The following is an 18,681-nucleotide window of genomic DNA, read 5'->3' as shown; positions in this document are numbered from 1 at the left end:
AGAAAAAAAAACTTTCAACTGAACCTTTTTAAAGCGACAGGGTTTGATGGGCAGTCGGTGAAAGCATCAAGAACAGTGACAGAAGATTGGACTTGTTTGTAACGTTCTACAATCATATTTAAACTATTCGGGAAATGAGCTATTCTACTGTAATACGATGATAATAACTCTCCTTTAACACAGCATATTGTTTAATCAGTCTGAACGATGACATTCTGGACATATTGCAGAAATTACATGTTGTCTGAAACAATCCTCAATACAATGTTTTTTCTATTAACAGGCTCGTCCTTACCAGTAAATTGATCCGGACAGTAACCACCAGTTTAAGCCATGAGGGGAACTTGGCAATGATCTTAGTGATGAAGGAGGCAATGGTGTCTCCGTAGTCAGGCTTATGGAACTCTGCTTCATTCAGCCCATCTATCAAGATGATGTGGTCCTCCTCTGGAATTTTCCGCTCTGGAAACATACACACAATAAACAACAAAGGTGAGATGACGTGGTGCGCTGAGGTACAGTCCAAACCAGTATAAACTTAGTTAAATTGTCCACTTGATTGTAGTGTGGAGACAGGTGCCTTGTGTCAACTAAACCCTCTCTTTTAGTGAGTCAGAGTGGCCTTTACTTAGATTCATCAACTTCACAGCCACTGCTCCCACTTCACTCCCTACTGAAATGTCAGGTTATATTTGCTGTGTAAAGAAACGAGTCAATACTTTCAGTCGCAGCTGGTTGAGCTAATCTAGGAAATCGGGGATAGAAAATATTTGCCAGATTTTCTGGTATTTCCATAGGCTTGTAACGGTCGTATTTAACATTCCTTATAACGTTTGCAAGCTGAAAAAAAATAATAAAAATCGGGGTTGCCCAAGGACACAAAACATACAGTACATCAGCCCTTTCATAACAGGTAGAAAGTAATTAGAAAGGGATAAAGGACAGGTAAAGTTTAGTCCTACACAAATATGATTAGGATACCTGTCAGCACTTCTCCCAGGGTAAGTACTGTGCCAATTAATGAATGCTTTCTATACTGTAGTGTTTTGGGAGTACCGTCGAGTAACATGCAATTCTTGAAAATAAAAAAAATAAATCAGGAAAAATAAAGGAGCTATGAAATTAGCCTACAAACACGAAATATTGAAACATTATACAATAAATATATACAATTATACCTTTACGTAGCTTGGCAAGTGGCTCAAGGACCCCTCTCCGGAAAGCAGCCATGGGGTCCTGGACACAGGAGCGCAGGCTGAGCATGCTCTGGAGGTGGGGCTCCTTTAATAACAGCTCCCGGTACGCACTCAGCTGGTGTGCTCTGCACAGCAGGGCAGCGATACTATGTACAAACTCTGGAACCAGGCAAGTGTACGTGTTATCCGCCTGGCAGTAATGATATGCAACCACCTGTAACACAAAAGGAACGGAGAAAAAATAAAGGCAGGGTTATTTTAATCTTTGAAATGAAAAGCAAAGATTTGTTCTTTGGTTCTGGCAGTGAAAAATACACACAGCTGGGAACATTCAATAATCTTAGAGCATCTGCCAACTGTTCTGTTTATTCTGTAGAAAATAGTGTTGTGTCTGATGCCTTTTCATATTCTTAGCCACATATTATCTGTTTAACCTAGTTCAGAACGTGACTCTATCCACCCTAGCCAACACAGAAGGGACGAGGAGGTAGCTGGCCAATGGCTGACCACCTCAGATAAACTCATCTATAATAAGAAGGGTCCCAGGTGGAGTTCTAAAAGAAGGATCTTCAGAGTATGAACAGGTTGCTGCAGTGTTCAAAGGAGGTCTGACTTAGAAGGATAAAGAAGGGAAAGGGATGAAGAAGGAAGAAAAGAGAGATGCCCTGGGGATGTATGACTCTGTTCTAATTACAGTCCAACCTGGAGGAGCTGACACACTTACAGGAGCAGCAGCAGGAGGAGCAGGTGACCTGTTCCTCTGCTGGCCATACCTCTGGTGTTGCTGATACCTATTGCTCCATCAACAATGCAGACCAGCTTCTGGAACTGATACTGACTAGTATGCTCATATTACACCATACCACACCATCTGAAAGAGTGTTTATATTTCCTTCATTTATAAAGGGGAACCTATAAACCACATAGACTGATATATCTACCATAAGTACCTTGGCTGCAACACAGTGAGGCTTTCTGCCAAGCAGTAAAGGAATATCCCTTGAGGTGGAGAGGAAGGCTTGGTACAAAGTGGGTTGTTAGGCAGGAATGGACAGAGTCTAACAGATAAAAGGTTTGTTACACCACCTTTCTTGGATTTGTACAGTAATTGCATGTGATGTTTACCAACATCCCTTCTATTGGATCATGGGTTACATGGCTGTGCATACCATCACATGAAAACATGACTGGCAGGAGTATGTGCAGTGAGATTTGTACTATTTCTAGGTTTTATAAGATATGATTGATCAGCAATCTAGTCACAAGGATTTATTGTGTTATATAATATTCCAGTCAAACCATTCCAAGGCTGGGAGACAACACCAACTGTGGACTGTGTTAAGTCTTGGGGCTATTTTATGCATCACACAGATTGAGGGCTTCTTATGAAAGATACGATAACAAAGCAACAGATGGAATCTGTGAAAGGATCTTTAGTAAATACAGCAAATTAAACAGACAATTTTATATATACAATAACTGGAAAGCCGCCTGACAAAGAGTCATGTAGACTACTGCCTCATCAATGAGCAATTACAATCTCCACAAATGATGATGCAACATCCTGCAGCACACCTGCAGATCTTCATCTACCGGCCCAACAATGAATCTACTGTTGAGAAACAATGCTTAAAAACACGCCTGTGAGATAAACTACAAAAGGCCTCAGTATCCCTGTTATGAGGCCGCTTTGAAATCAACGATTAAAAAGTACTGACAGAATTTGACAGAAGCTGCTCAGTGTTGCATCAGTACTCGCACATCACAGGAACAGAGCCTCGGGGAGAGTGCCTGTTGGAAAACACTTTACACAATAATTGGCTTGAGGGATATTGTTTGGGCTTCACAGACATTCAGATGAGCCTCAGTGGCATACAGTTGGCTGTCTGGTGCATGAACTTCCCAGTGGCAGATGCAAACTGTAGCGCAGTTGTCTCATGCCCCATTTCATTAAAAAGGAGGAATCCATCATAGGGCAGGAGTATCAAACCCTGAAGGTGTTTGAGGGACACCAGCTTGTGATCAGTTAACATTCTTAACGTTCAGTAACATTAAAAAAATTAGGACAGATCAAGCACACTCAGAGACAGAGTCCAGGGAAGAGGCTCATTAGAAAGCTCTGTCACCCATCCAAAGAGCTAACATCGAACCAGCCATCACAAAGTTATTTAAATAATATAATCTAATATAAAATAGAATATGAATCCATCTTTCCAGGTTGAAACTCCCAGCAGGCAAATGATTGTAATACAAAACAAAAATTATTAAATCCTACCGAGAGTTCCAGAAAGTCAGTAGTCACAAAAGGTGCAGGAGACATGACATGTTTCATTAGCGGCCACCAGAGCAGCAGATGTGGAGCTAATACAAAGAATTTTTTTTTAAAGCCAACTGCAATTAGCAATTACACAAACCAAGCAAAAGCACACTAAGTAGAGAATATTCCAGACAGATACACAGTTGACTCATCTGCCCACTGAACTATTTTTGATCATAATCGGAGAAAGCATTTCGGAAATATGATCCAACTCCTGTTTGTATCTTTGCTGCCAACTCTGTCACAGAAGAGTGGTCTACAATAATGATGACTAAATTGCCTCGAACCAATAGACTAAAGCATATATATAAGCAAACCAGATACAGCTTAAAATAAAGGCTTAATACATATTTTTTTTTACACATATGTAGTAGACCTTCTCAAGACCTGTAAACAGACTTTGATGTGAAAACTATGAACAAATATTAAGAAGCTAAAGACATTTACTGTGTTGATGTCCTGCCAATCCCATGTGATGCAAGGCAAAGTGTTAATTGAAAGGTAATTAAAGATACAGAAGCAACAGTAAGATGTAACCTCTAAAGAGAGCCAATGCACTGACTGCAATATAAAGAAAGTGTGCTATTTAGAGAGAAATACCCTGCAGTAGTTTTCACCTTACACAATGCAAATGCCTTCCATCTTGAACTAAAAGGGCATGCTGAAGACCTCGCCACTTCATCACAGTCACACTGCAGTACTAAGATGCGGTGGAAATTAGTATTATTGCTTTTTATGGCCAACACTTTTTTAAATTATTAAAATAACTGCTTCTCAAATCACACAGACACACACCTATTAAATGTCTCTGAATAAACAAATGTGGCACTGTCTGTCATACATTCATCAGCTTGTAGAAGTCCAGCCATGCTTCATACACTAAACATCACAAAAATGAACAAAGACGACCATAAATCATATGCAAGAAGCACATATAAAGATAAATCCACTGAGCTGTGCAGGTTTCAGGTTTCTGCAGTGCATCTCATACATACTAAAAGCAACTCTGCGCACCACAAACCTCTTCGTATTAATAAGGGAGAGTATCACTGGCAAAATACTGCAAGATACATACTGTCCAAAAAAGTAGACACAGAAAAGCAAGTATTGCACACCACAGGGAGCAGATACTGGTGCATTTGTTTTAAATAATGATTGATTTGAAAAGAACCTATCATACTAATCTTTTAATGAAGCCGACAGACATAATAATGAAGGTTTAAAGTAATTTTTTAGAATAAGTGAAGCATTATATTTCCCCATTCAGATTTATTTTGATAACATTATCTATCTTGATTGCTGAGGGAGATGTATTGGCTAACGTACCTTTGCAGCCAGGCGTTTGACGGCCTCCTCTCTGCGCCGCTGCATCTCAGGGGTCCCCGGGCAGCTGTTGGTCCTCAGTGTGTTGGTAGCACTGGACGGTGGAGTGGGCTGTGGTGGCTGGCTGAGTGGTAGTTCTGTGCTCGGTCCGGCACCAGCTGCGTTAACACAGACACACACACACACTTTGTCACATACTGTATGTATGAAGACGAGTTTACAAATGAGTATGCCACTAACTTACAAAATAGTTGTACTGTTGTTAAGGCAGTCAAGGCCATATTTTATTAAATCAGTTAGTGGTTATATCATCACTATTATATCATATTAAAATGTAAATTTAAGGACATTAAAGGTGGAGCCTGAGATTCTGGAAAAGGCTTGTTGTCAAAATCACGTTTTGTCAAAATCAGTGAATATCCCCTCACGTTCCGTTACCTGTCCATACTGTGTGGGAAAAAATCCAGTGTAAATACACAAGCTAGGCTATGTAAACTAGTATTTAAACAAAGGGTATATTAACAAAGAGGGGCCATCTGAGCTCGCAACATGCCAGTTTACAGAGCCTATAATCTTTGTATTAACACCAGATTTATTTTCAGTGACACAGTACGTTCAGGTAGTGGAACGTGATGCAACATTCACTGATTTTGACGACACACATTCTCGAGAATCGCTGACTCCACCTTGAAGTTTCTGCGAATGCAGTGCTCCCATTCAATGACACCCACTACAATTGATTACCTTTAGGGGAGGCACTGGGACTGTTGGAGGCGATCTGACGCATTCGGCCTCCATGGCAGCTCAGCGCTACGAGCCGGGAGATAATGGCCGTCTTTCCATATCCCACGCTGCCCAGCACCACAGCTCCGTGGTTCTCTGTAGACTCGCTGGCCTTCAAGACATTCTCCAGCTGCTGAAAGAGCCAATCACGGCCCACGAACACAGAGTCTGTGGTGATGCTGGGCACCTCAAACAGCAAGGGCTTGAGCATGATGTCCGCCGGTTTGTAGGGAGCAAAGCGAGCTGAAGGAAAGGAACAGAAAAAGAACAAAGAAATTGAATAATAATTGTGTCTTTATTTAAAATATGCAGTTTCAAAAACCCATGAACAAGATGCTTCAGTTTTCTTTTGGAATGTATCTCACTCTCTGTCAGAAATAATACAGGTCTTCATCAACCATTTAACGGTCAACTCTTCTTTTATGATTCGCCAATAATATAATCAAAAAGTGAAAACATTGGACCTTTTCTCTGGGGGAAAAACTTATTTTTGAATATTGGCAACTTCAAAAGGAGGAGTTGTAGTTCATCCTTAATTTATCCCAGAAAAAAAATTATTTACAGAAAAACCTGCATACCGTGTAGCACTGTTCAGCACTATGCAATAATTCAATCTGACCAGACATGGACTGTTCCTCAGGGCTGGTGAATCTTCCACAGAGACATACAAATTAAACGACTGACATGATGCGTCTGTATCAACTTTATGTTTAAGGAGGTGTGGAAACGGAAGACGACGCTTTTGAAAGAGGGTTAAATAGTTTGAGTATCTTATGATGTGTAATAAATTGTCATAATAAATGATTCATGTTCTCATTAAATATTCACTCTGTGGGATTTCTCTCAGTGAGACCGAAGTTTCAAACATATAAACAAGATAAAGGCTGGTAAACCAAAGAAATACAACATCATCTTCTCTGTAGAGCTAAATGTGTGAAGGAAACATTTCTTTTTGAATTACAGCATTAAATTAAATCATTGCAGTAGTGTTCACCGTGCAAACAGACACTGTGTTAACAGACACTGTGAAAGCTTACAGCATTTCCATAAAACAAACATGTCACTGTCCAAATGCTTAAAGGTTGTAATTTATATTGGTCTGCACACTCCAATACCATTCTGCTCTTGTTCAAGTCTAAATTTGATAAATACTAAACCTTTTTACAATCTGCCGACAGTAACATAAACAATGTGAGACCTGACATGGCTACAACAGACAGGAGTACAACATTAATGTATCAATTGTCATCACAACAATGCAGAGTGCAATCACCTTTAGCGTCCTGAGGTGGCCTTCCTCCCGTATTGTGCCATGGGAGGCGAATGGATGTCCGCAGGGGGGTGTTGCGCTGTTCATCAAGAAAGCTCAGGTCTTCCAGCTTAGTGGAACTGGTCGCTGTGGAGACACACATACAGAAATAAAGAGAAAATAAAGAGAGAGCAGACAATCGGTGCATCTTGAAAGAATTTGTCATAATGACTATAAAGAGGAGGAAATGAAACACTCAGAGCAAAAATTTTGTAGCACATTTGTGGCATCTGAGCGAAGATGAGTGAGGTAGACACAATCCAATGCGTTGACATTTGTAGTTTGCTTGAAGCAGTGTGTTTAGGTACCGGTATTACTGTAGCAGAAAGAATAACAGTATCCCTAAGTCAAGACAGAAATGCTTATTTTTCTTTGATTCGAGTTGACAGCCTATGCACAACACAGCAGTGAGTCTGTCCCCACAAACACCACCGCCGGGGTGTAAAGAGAGGACAGATCAACCTTACATCTTGTAAATATACAGAGGGAATAAGCATTGGAGAAAGCTTTAGAAAAGGTACACTTCACTGGTTCACTGCTATATTGCTGTCAGATTACACTGATGCACACAATCTAAATTCAGTTGTTGTTTACGTCACACAAATTTAGGAGTAAATTACTTTTTTTCTACCAAGTATGAGCATGGTCTGTAAACATAATAAAGATCTGTGTTTGTGCAACAAGGTCTCTCTTCTGATTGCTTTGACTGTTCAACAATGCTATCACCATGGTGATCCATGCTTTCTTTCGCCCTGTTCAAGAGCAGAATCAAAGCCTCTGCCTTCTTCTTTATGAGCCTCGGCTGTGAGAGACTGTCACAAGCACTCAACTCTTCTCTTCACTCTCCCCTCACTTGGTCGTTAACTTACTCTCTGGAATGTCCCACTAATTAAAACCCGTCTGCTGACAACAGAGTAACTGAAGAAGCTGCCATCAATAAAAATTTGACTGGAAATAAAAGAAAGGCCCTCGCGGTTACCTTTTCCACAGTGGATGGTGCTTTGACAATTAACTACGTATAATGGACAAAGGCAAACAACTTAGATCAAACAAGGTAAAGAAATCAACAAAAGTAAACTAAACGCATACTCTAAACATCAAGAGATTGAGGAGCAACACGGCACTAAAACGTAGGAAAACCTTATTCTAAAGCTAGACTGAACAGCTACTTACATCCAAGAGCACAGACAGGCAGGGATTTGGGAATTCTCAAAGCCCTCCCCTTGTCCCCGGCTTGGAATATACTTGGGAAGGCAGGGTCCAGAGACGCAGCGAAAAATCTCTGGAGAGTGCTCCCAGCGGATGAGCTCACCGGGCGCACAAAAGCAATTCCTCTGCCCCAGTGCTCTCATGCAGGCTAGTTGGCAGCATTTCGGCTGCTGAGCAGAGGGCTTGGCTGCCACCTCTCTAGCACTCTAGCCAGTCACAGCATCTACAGCATTAGGCACTCGCTCAATGAACGCGTTCCCGAGTGTCGCACTCCCTACACTCGCCGCACAAATGCATATACCTCTGTCCATTTTTCTGCATGTAATCCACACACAGAGAATTTGGTAATTTATTTTATTTCATTATTTATGTTTCTTTAACTATGTATGTAAATTCATGTGCAGATTTATGTATATGTGTAGGTGTAAACGTGTGGGTATGCAATTTTATGTATGTATGCATATGTTGATGTGTATGTATGGGCGTATGTACGTGTATACAGTATATGTATTTATATGTAAGTATATACATAGTATTAGTGAGTGTATGATGGGTATATGTATATATGCAGATATCATTGATGTTTTTTCATTTGTACATATATTTATTGGATTGTGTATGGAAAAAAATGTATAATGTAAAAACTTTAAATGAGAAACAATAAAGATAATTTGGTAAGCAAGAAGCAGCTGGTGAGAGGGGAGTGAAAGAGGGGAAATAGAAATGGAAAAGCAAGTGATGTATTCTCCAGCGGCTGATTACAGCCTGTAATGGGACAGCTACTGTGGTATTAATCGATGATCCTGGCTGGAGTGGGGTGAGGCATGATGAGAGAGGACCGGCGAAGAAGAGGTAGAAAAAGCAGTAGAATTAAAATAAGTACATGAAAGAACATGACACGGATACCAAGCGGAGAGAGTGTGGGGGGGAAAGGGGGATCTGTGAACAGAGGACGAGAGAGAGGAGATGGACAGAAAATCAACTCAATGCAGAATGCAGAAAATCGCTTGCTAAAGCCAAATAATACTGACACATGGATGACAAGAAGATCTCCAAAGTGGAGACAAAAGCCACACAGAACCTCATTCTAAATCAGACACATCTTTTCCCCATGGGTCCAATAAGCAAAGAACGAAGGTAAGACTCAGTTTGACTTGTAGTTTACATGCATACCCTCCTTCATGCCTGTCTGTGATATTGCACACTGCCCCATAACCATTTTTCCTTTTCGTTAAGTCATATTTCTCGTCATCCACAGTTCTTTCAAGAGCAAGAATCCCCAAGGCAAGAATGCAAATTCCAATCCACCTTTTCAATTCTTTTTCCCCTGTCAAATTCTTGCACATCTCTACTCATTGATAAAACGTACATACGATACCTTGAAGTCTGTGCTTGCAGTGACTTTGAAGCTGCACAAATGTGCCAAGACTGTATTCACATGTAAAAAGGGATTCTTTTTTTCTTCGGCCAGGTCTGCCCTTCCGATCTGTGTTTCCCATGACAGACCAGAGAAGAACTGCTCCACCCACTGCCCCCCTTATCTCCTTGACTTGACTCTCTATCCTTAGCAATGGATACAATCAGTCCCCCCATCACTATGCCACAGTCTTGCTTTTTCAAGTTGCAGCCGATTATTTTAACCATTGTCATGCATTGTTTGAGTAGCAGTGAAAGACAGTTTATGGACTTTTAAGACTGGATATCTACAAATTTTCTCTAAAATATTAGGCAAACTATTGGGATGCTATGACACATGGTTATCAGTAATGTGTGTAGAGGACAATAGGGACTGTACATTATTACTGTGATAATTATCTCAGGACCATCTTGATATTAATGTTGTAATATTCATCATTATTCAAATAAGTAATGAGACAATATTACACAAGTGAGAGACGAGATTTTAAGTGTCAAAGTGTAACATTTCTATCCATTTTCTTGACCAGAGGTAACAATTTAAGATGCCTAAGACAGTTTAAATTCACACTCCTTTAAAGCTGGCGTGGAGGATTTGGGGAGAAAATGGCAGTTGGGATAGAGATTCGAATCCAAATACCTCAACCGCTCCACTTGTTCTCTTTGGTCCCTCCCCAATGGTCCCTCCCAACAGCCAATAAGAACAGAGAATCGGAGCCTCACTCTGATTGGTCAAAGTGTACAGCTCATGTTAATTTTGACCAATCAGAAATCACATACCCCAGCTTTAATATACAAAATAATACTCATTGTGAAGAATAATGATTTATTGTGAAATTGGACTGCAGCATGTACAGGTAACTTACTTATTTTTGTTAAGAGTGATGCACAGACTGCTGAAAGAATCAACTAAACCCATTGACATGGGTGACGCTAGGAATCTGGTCAAGAATACAATTCTAGCCATGCATATATGGAGAAAATACCTCTAGTACCTCACTTTACAAACTTAAAGACTCAATAAAGAGGGTGGAGCAGCCTTGAAATGGATTTCCTCACAGGAATAGCATGCAGAGCTTAAAACACAAGCCAGGCCATACCTCAAAGCAAAACTTTGTGCCAAGAGCTATGAATAAAAGAGACCTTGGACAATAAGATATCCGTGCCATCAGAACAGTTGCATGTTTCCTTTTAAATCAATTACATTAGTCTCAGTAGTGGGGTTCTGTCTATCAGATGGCTCCGAGGTGCTGGTAGGGGCAGAGCATAGCTGGCCAACACTCTTTCCCTTTGAGATTGGGCATTTGGCAAGTACTGATCCGTCAATGGGTGCCACTGAGCAGAATATTAAGAAGCTCTTCCAAACTTTAGCAGATTGATCTCTCCAATGTTTGTTTCTTATCTGCCGTGACAAAGGCACCAACAATTCAGCAGTAACAGCAACAATTTGTATTATTTAGAAAATGACTGTTTGACCTTTGCAAACATCATCAAGTAACAAATTTTGCTCACATTTGCAGGTGGAGATGAACACAGATGTGTCCTGCACCTTACCTTGTCACTGTTCTTAAGCTTTTGGTAGAGGAGCACCATATTCTTCAGGCTGCTTGTCAGTCTATAGACTTTGGTCAAGAGATACAGTGTAAAGAAGCATCCTGGATTTTATTATTATCATTGATGAAGTTATCAAAGAGTGTGAGCTTTGCCAGAACCACGGAGGACTAGAAACAAAACACCACAGAAGCACTGGAGCACCATTCCTGAACCACAGTGACCCTAACTCAAATCGCCCGGTCTGAGCAACCCAACCACAAGCAGCTCAAGCTAAGATTTAAAAATCATGGCATTCCAGTGGCCAGAACTAACACTGTAAGCCTTTTTAAAAAGCTTAACACGAATGACTCAAATACAGAATTCTAATAACTTAAACAAAGAGTAAGGGTGGCTAAGGGTGCAAGGCACATGAAGTGGATTTTTGAAATGGCAATTTACAAAGAAAAGTGTGTTTTATGAATGAACATTCATGGGTGCTGCAACATCCGACTTCTCATGGTGTCAGTGTGCACAAAAGGTTTTGTGTTGTAAATATGTTGACCAGGCTAAATGACATCCTTATTTTACGATGCTGAATGCATTGTACGATAAAGACAAACAAGAGCCATAGACCAAAGCTAACTGCCTTGCCCTACTGAAATGTGAGGTCAACACTGTTATTTACTGACATTTAGATAATTGCCTGCACAAATTGTATGAGATACTTTTTCAAAAGGTACAAAAAGACATTCAGCCTGTAACCCTGTTTAAACATTGAATGATATCAGTATTTGCTTGCATGCTGCAAGTTAATCAAATCAAAAGATTTATTATGCTGCAATTCATCTATAGGCTGACTTCCTTTATTGCACATTTGTATACAATTTGACTGATAGTGACTGAACTGGATTGAGCTGTCTCAGCAGGCATTTAATGCTGCACTGAAGAAATTGCTTGCTGCAAAGACATGAGAATTTCTTCCATATAGGTTCTCTGAAAACACAAAGAAGCCCAGATAAAAAAAAAGCTTTTCTTGGGCTATCAATGCATAACACAAAGCCTTGTACGCGGCCAGCTATGACCTTTAAAGAAGGGCATATTTTGATATTAAATGGATGATAAATGTCTGTCGTGCCTGTTGGGGTTGCAGTTGTGACAACTTTTTCAAGCTGCCTTGCCAGATATGCCAGAAACTATTTTCTATGAAGAATGGCGGCCAAAGGAGCTCCTTAGACAACCAACTAATGATACAATTACAAACTGCTCCTAAAAAGGCATCTCAATCCAGCTCTGTCTGCGGTGACAGGTGGTCACAAGCCAACATTTGTGCAACTTGCCACAGCACATGTAAGGTCAACACACAGTGCTGCTTAAATTCCCACAGCAGCCCAGGGACAAGCTAGCCACAGTATAAGAGTGTGTGTTCGCCGAGGCAGTGCGAAAGACACTTCTCGGCAATATGCGGACATTCCTTCTACATACATAGCTAACATTCCAGAGGCCCAGCTATACGCCTGTTGATTAGCATGAGACAGATGGACAATACCCAATTTGCCACTAAGAAAACATGTGGCCTTTGTGCTGCAACTTTCAACAACTGTATATCTTTTAACTGTTGGTACAGTGCTTGATTTGAATTTGCAAAATAACACATTATTGTTTGCCTTCAGTGGAAAATAGTTGTCTATGAAAACTGGTTGACCGGAAAGGAAAGGTTCGTCCCTCCATATATCACAGTCAAGGGGTCTACAGCTTATTCAAGGTTTTCCAGCCCACACTTTCTTCTCCACCAACACACTCAAGCTTCCTGGTGAACCTCAGAGTTCCTTTTAGATATAGAAGCTCCACACACTGTGCCTAGTGGTGCACCCAGACATGCTGCAAAAAACTTTGGCTGTTTGTATTTGTCATCTCACTGTTTTGGTTGCTTATAACCAGTGCCAGTTGGAATGCAGATGTGTGAGAGAGAGAGAGAGAGAGAGAGAGAGAGAGAGAGAGAGAGAGAGAGAGAGAGAGAGAGAGAGAGAGAGAGAGAGAGAGAGAGAGAGAGAGAGAGAGAGAGAGAGAGAGAGAGAGAGAGAGAGAGAGAGAGAGAGAGAGAGAGAGAGAGAGAGAGAGAGAGAGAGAGAGAGAGAGAGAGAGAGAGATGTGCTTGCTTCATAGTAACCTAGCTCCCTGTTCACCGTCACTGTTTATTACGAGGTCTGTATAACTGCACTCAAATAACCTTATCCTCCATCTTACTCTATCACTATCAACATGTCATGAATATCAATTATTACATCCACAGTGCCTGCTATTCAATGTGCAGGCATTCAGAACCACAACAAAAAATAGTTGCATACAATGAATGCACAATGCTATCACTTCAATTTAGCTTCCAGCTGCAGTAATTGCTTCTTCAGATCTTATTGAATACTATATCCTTGAGCATTAATTGAAAAGAAGCAGCAGCGACCCTGACACAAAGTGACACCAACACAGGTTGGTTTGGGCCATAAAAGAAAGTTGTCTCACCATGTCCTCAATGTCCTCTTCCAGGGATTTGCCAAACAACCTCAAATCTAAAGGTGGGAATTCTGCAGGTCCCTAGAGAGCAACACTGCATAACTATGACATCAGCCCATAAAGCCTTGAAGCACGGAGTGAGACGAACACACTGGTGCTCCCACGCAAACCAACACACATGAGCGGCCAAATATTCCATGGTCTGTAAGCTTTATGAGCCAGTGTGTGTCTGTGCCATTCGGGTTGATGTCAGCGTCGAAATAATGGTCAGATGTAAAACGGGTTGGGACTCATGAGAAAAGAAAAACGAAAATCGACTGACCAGGCATGTCTTCATGACAATGTCGTGAACCACTTCTTGTTTTACAATGTGTAATACAGTGTGTGAAATATGAAGAGAACAGGCTATGCACCAATCAGGTATTAGGCGTCTATCTTTTAAAGTGTCTCCATCTTACTCTCTTACCAATAGTTAAAGTGAACACTGCAAGGACAATTTTAATAGGAACCTGGGCTAATTGTCATCGTGAAGAGAAAAATAAACACTGATGTGACCAAGCAGTAGAACCAAGTGATATTACCGTATTTCATCAAGGTTCAACTCAAGGGGACTTTTAATACATGGTTAGACACTTTTTTCACTACTCATATTCCCAAGCAACAAGTGCACAAAAGACATGAGGCAGCTATTGTACAGTGCAGTGTTAGATACAGTTCATTGATTGCTTTACCAACTGTGTTGCCTTCATCTTTGAACTGCCTTTGGCTTCAACTGCTATAACAAGTAAACATTGAATGAATGTCCCTTATAGTTATATTGTGGTTATTTATACTGTTTAATCAGTCTACATCATGCATGTGCAGCATGCTGCCCTGGGTATGGAGCATCTGAGTGCATAGCATTTAAACATTAAAATTCAACAAGTGTGCTTAATGAATCCTTACGGTAAATCACATCTAAAATAGCATTTCTCAAACATTAATTCAATCATGATATACAGTGAGGTCTGGGTGTTTGCATTATCTTGGTCTGAACACATTCGACTAATCGGAAACTTAGTTTTGACGGAACATGTAAAACGTATGGCTGTGTGCTTCAGCAAAAAGGCAAATGTCAAAAGCAGAGGGAGATCTGGGAAAGGAAAAAGGGGGGGAGCGGGAAAAAGAGGGAGAGGAACATCAACAACTGTGACAGCTGTGTGGCAACGGCGAGCTGAGCCATAACAGGGAGGTTTCAGGGCAGGAATGCAGAACAGAACAGATCAGCCAGACAGTGGCTTGTGCTTAGGTCGGACATGGCGGGCACAACATTCAACAGCTGCCTAATCCTAAACTTCTGCCTTGATACTCCACTTCTCATTCAAGAGCACAACCTGACTTCTGAAAAACGCCAACATTTTATCCTCTCAATATCTCACGTGATTGAACCAGACATGGAAAACTTGTTGGCAATTCCATGCAGTGAGACACCTAAGCATTTTAACTAGTAGCATAACAAAGTTCTATAGGATACAAGAAGAAAGCGTAGCTAAAATATTTCATGCAATGCTACCGCTACATAGCTGAACAGAGTCACTGAGGAAAGGTATACAGATACATTCCTTTTTTCCTTCTGCACAAAAGACATCTAGATTTTCTAATCTTTTGTTGTTTTGAAGATCGGTCCAGAACTTTGGGGATCCCGCTGTATTTGCTCCATATTGTACAATTTAAATTTCTCTGTATTGTTATTTATACATTTATTCATTAGAAATTTCACTCACTTTTATATGAACTCCCGCCAGTCCTGTATAATTTGTTATTTCTTTCTTTCTTTTATTCCTTGTCTTAATCAAGGTGAATATTATATCCACCCGTGTATGGGATCAGAATAGTGATCCTCTACGAGACATGTTATGTTTATACTTTTTCAGCCTTCAATGTTCAATCCAAACATCCAGATTTCAAGAGCTCAATGATCAGAGGCTTCTCTTACCTGCTACAGAGTTTGGCCTCGGCATCATGAGGGATGAAGATGTCTGTGGTGGGTATGGAATGGGTCCCTCGGGTGAGTGGCAGGAAGGCTGCGGCGCTGCCCCTGCTGATGTGTGGGGCTGCTGATCTGTCCTGGACGGGGTGTCGGCTGGTGTTGCCGTGGCACTGTTGGAGTCTTCTTCGGCCACGGGAGAACAGGTGTCAGCCCGCACGCTCTGTGCCAGGCCATTGCGCCCGCTGCCTCTCAGGCTGCCATCCTTACTCCACTCCAGGCTGGAGCCACTGCGGTCATCATTCTCCGAAGAACTGGTGATGGTGGCTAAATGAGGGAGGTAAGACAATGTAAAGATGTGAGAAATGTGAGATTAGAACTAATTGCTCATAATTGCTGATATAAAACAACTGATTTACAGAGATGGTATGCCTCCACTAATGGAAACTGAAAAGACACAATGGCATGCTTTTGTAGAACACCTTTCCTGCAGACACTTGTCTTTTGAGTTCTGTTCGAGGATCATCGGTTTCAGGATTCAATAGTGTAAACCACAACTCGGTGCAGCACTATGAAAGAAAATCCATACTTAAACAAGAGTGAAAACTAGTGTTACATTTTTTTTTTTAAATTGTTTTGTTCAGACAGGTGTTTTGCTAACATGACAACAAATCCTTTAATCCTCCTCAGGCCAATCCCAGCAGTCTAATACGATACCAAAAGATGATTGGAGGACAGGCAGCTGGGATACAGAGACCTCAGCACAGTCAGAGGACCGGAACTGACTGGCCAGATGTCTGCATCACACACTCCTAATCAGATTTTCATAATGCTGCAGCACGTTGCATCATCGCTAACACTAATATAAAACATCCTCACTCCTGTGCTGTTTACCTGGCCAAGATATGAACTCATTCATGACACAGTCATGTCTATGCCTGCTCCGAGCGTGGTTTTAGAAGTTATCATGGTTTAGAGAAAGTTACAGGGATTGCCTACCTAGTTGAATTTTAGGTATAGGTATTATTTATTAATACCTATGGTGATGAGATTTTGAATTTCTCACATAAAAAGCTGGGCATGGTAAATGCTGAAGGCCTTTTTAAAGTCCTTCTCCAGAAACTCCTCAAAAAGCTTGTTTTGTACATGTGAGGACATTGCAAAGTCTCCCAAAGAGCTTAGAACGCAGTACAAACTCAAATTAAAGTGCTTTTGAAATCGGGAGTCGGAGTCAAGCTTCAAAGAACATGAAACATAAATCACACGCTGGAATCTGACTTAAAGACACAGCATAGCTTTGTTCTTTTCCATGCCTGCACAGACCTATCAAAGCCAGTGGGTGGGATTGTTATATATCAACGTCACATTGCGTCATTCTCACATAGAATACATTTTGATTTGACACAAGCAAAGTAACCTTGCAATGAGATAGACTTCTGCACACATCTCATCCTAGGTGGCAGCATGTTGAACCCATAAATAGTAAATAATATGGATGTAGCATCTGGGCTGACCTCAGTTATTCACACGGCATCCAATAATCCTGGTTTGTGAGGGTCGCCATTTTGTGAGGGGGAGGGAGATATCTGACGTATACCTCCAAGGCAAAGTGAGGGACAACGTGCGGAGAGCTGTCACTCAAGAGATCGCGCCAATACATTTTAACCTCCGATAAAATAAAAACTAGGGTGGTCCGAAAAAATTCACCCCCCTCAGTGTTGTCATGCAGATATGACCTAAACATACAGACTAACATGGTTTTGTGGCCCAGGCTGTAAATAGGTTTAATAAGACTTTGAAAACGGCCTGTCTAACAAGTGAGTCAAAGAAAAACTGCTCGGTCTTGGCACCACCCCCCTAGTGGCACTTCCGGTTACTACAGCTGTGGTCACTTCCTTATTGGATGCTGGTAAAAATCGCTGAGGCTGGGGCTTGGTTGAACCATCCCTATGCTGGAAGGTATACAATATCACAGCTTCCATAACTTATTTAGCAGCTAGCTATAATATTGCTGGAGGGCTCAGAAGGACTGACTCATGGTAATCAGTTATGTAGGCATCTCAGTATTGGAAATCCAAATTGTTGGCTTATACTGTTGGCTTATACATATACAGTATCTAGCTTTGGCATGCATTTTGTTCAAATGCAGGACAGTCCTGTCAATCAGCTTTCTAAATAGGCATAACATGTTGTTTACGAGTTATATCATACAAGGTTAAGGTTGAGCCCTATTCCCACACTCCGCTCTTTCCCGAAAATCTACCAGTGCCTTCAGAAATGATTGAATTCCAACCCCATGATAACTGCAGGATCATAAAGTTACAATTTTTCAACAAGACCTCACTACAAGTGTTCAAAATCTCATTTTCATGATTTGTATAGCAAATTGAAGCTTTGTGGCAAGAAAACTGCAGACGGATTAATATATCAAGAGTCAATGCTGTATTCCTGTCAGCTTGTATACATCCCAAGATGTCTTAATAGAGATATAATACAACCCTAAGCAACTGCCACCTCAATGCTCTCTCATACCGGAACAGCTCCATACAACCCTAAGAAGTGACACATGGTAGAGAATGAATACAACATGACGCTTATGCTGTTCAGCCCCACATACAATCCAATGGTTTTACCAAATTATGAAGGAGTGACAACACACAAGTAAGAATTTCTGGTCTAAATTGCAAAGTGAGCACAGAGTAACAATTATCAGATCGCAAAATAGCAATGGAATAGCTTTGTGGGATATTCTGTAAGTTTGTGCCTAGGAATCTTTGCTGACAATTACAGTATAGAGTGCAGCATAAATGACAAGAAAAAAAACCAAATAAAAATTATAGAGTAGAAAGCAAAGCCTTTGTCATTATATTTAATTAAACCCAGTAACTGACGTAGTCGCTCGTAAGCTGGCATGTTTTACTACTAGCGTTAAGCTGTTTGCTTAAAGGTGCCCTGAGGAATTTTCTTGTACACAAACTTATGTTATAATCCAGTGTTACTCACAAAAACATTGTGGGTGTCTCCATGAGACCTGACAACAGTGGTAAATAGCATTTGCTTCCTCATGAAACATTTGCGAAGCTTATTTTTTACAAAAAAAAAGAAGAAATTTTTTTTTTAA

The 18,681-nt window shown here is 40.8% G+C and overlaps 1 protein-coding gene across 5 annotated transcripts in view; it reads right to left on the bottom strand.

Moving 5' to 3' along the window:
* The window catches only part of tanc1b (tetratricopeptide repeat, ankyrin repeat and coiled-coil containing 1b), a 93,159-nt gene that overhangs the window by 18,690 nt on the left and 55,788 nt on the right, over window positions 1–18,681 (bottom strand). For all 5 annotated transcript variants that reach the window (XM_080038062.1, XM_080038064.1, XM_080038060.1 and 2 more), the window contains 6 exons: window positions 15,570–15,887; window positions 6,893–7,015; window positions 5,581–5,862; window positions 4,840–4,994; window positions 1,179–1,410; window positions 296–462 (listed from right to left, as the gene is read on the bottom strand). In XM_080038062.1, the coding sequence (XP_079894188.1) occupies window positions 296–462; window positions 1,179–1,410; window positions 4,840–4,994; window positions 5,581–5,862; window positions 6,893–7,015; window positions 15,570–15,887 (1,277 nt within the window). The remainder of the gene's footprint in view (window positions 1–295; window positions 463–1,178; window positions 1,411–4,839; window positions 4,995–5,580; window positions 5,863–6,892; window positions 7,016–15,569; window positions 15,888–18,681) is intronic.

The sequence above is a fragment of the Ammodytes marinus genome (assembly GCF_949987685.1).
Source record: "Ammodytes marinus genome assembly, chromosome: 12".
NCBI classification, from domain to species: domain Eukaryota; kingdom Metazoa; phylum Chordata; class Actinopteri; order Uranoscopiformes; family Ammodytidae; genus Ammodytes; species Ammodytes marinus.
This window is presented reverse-complemented; position numbering and strand designations above follow the sequence as displayed.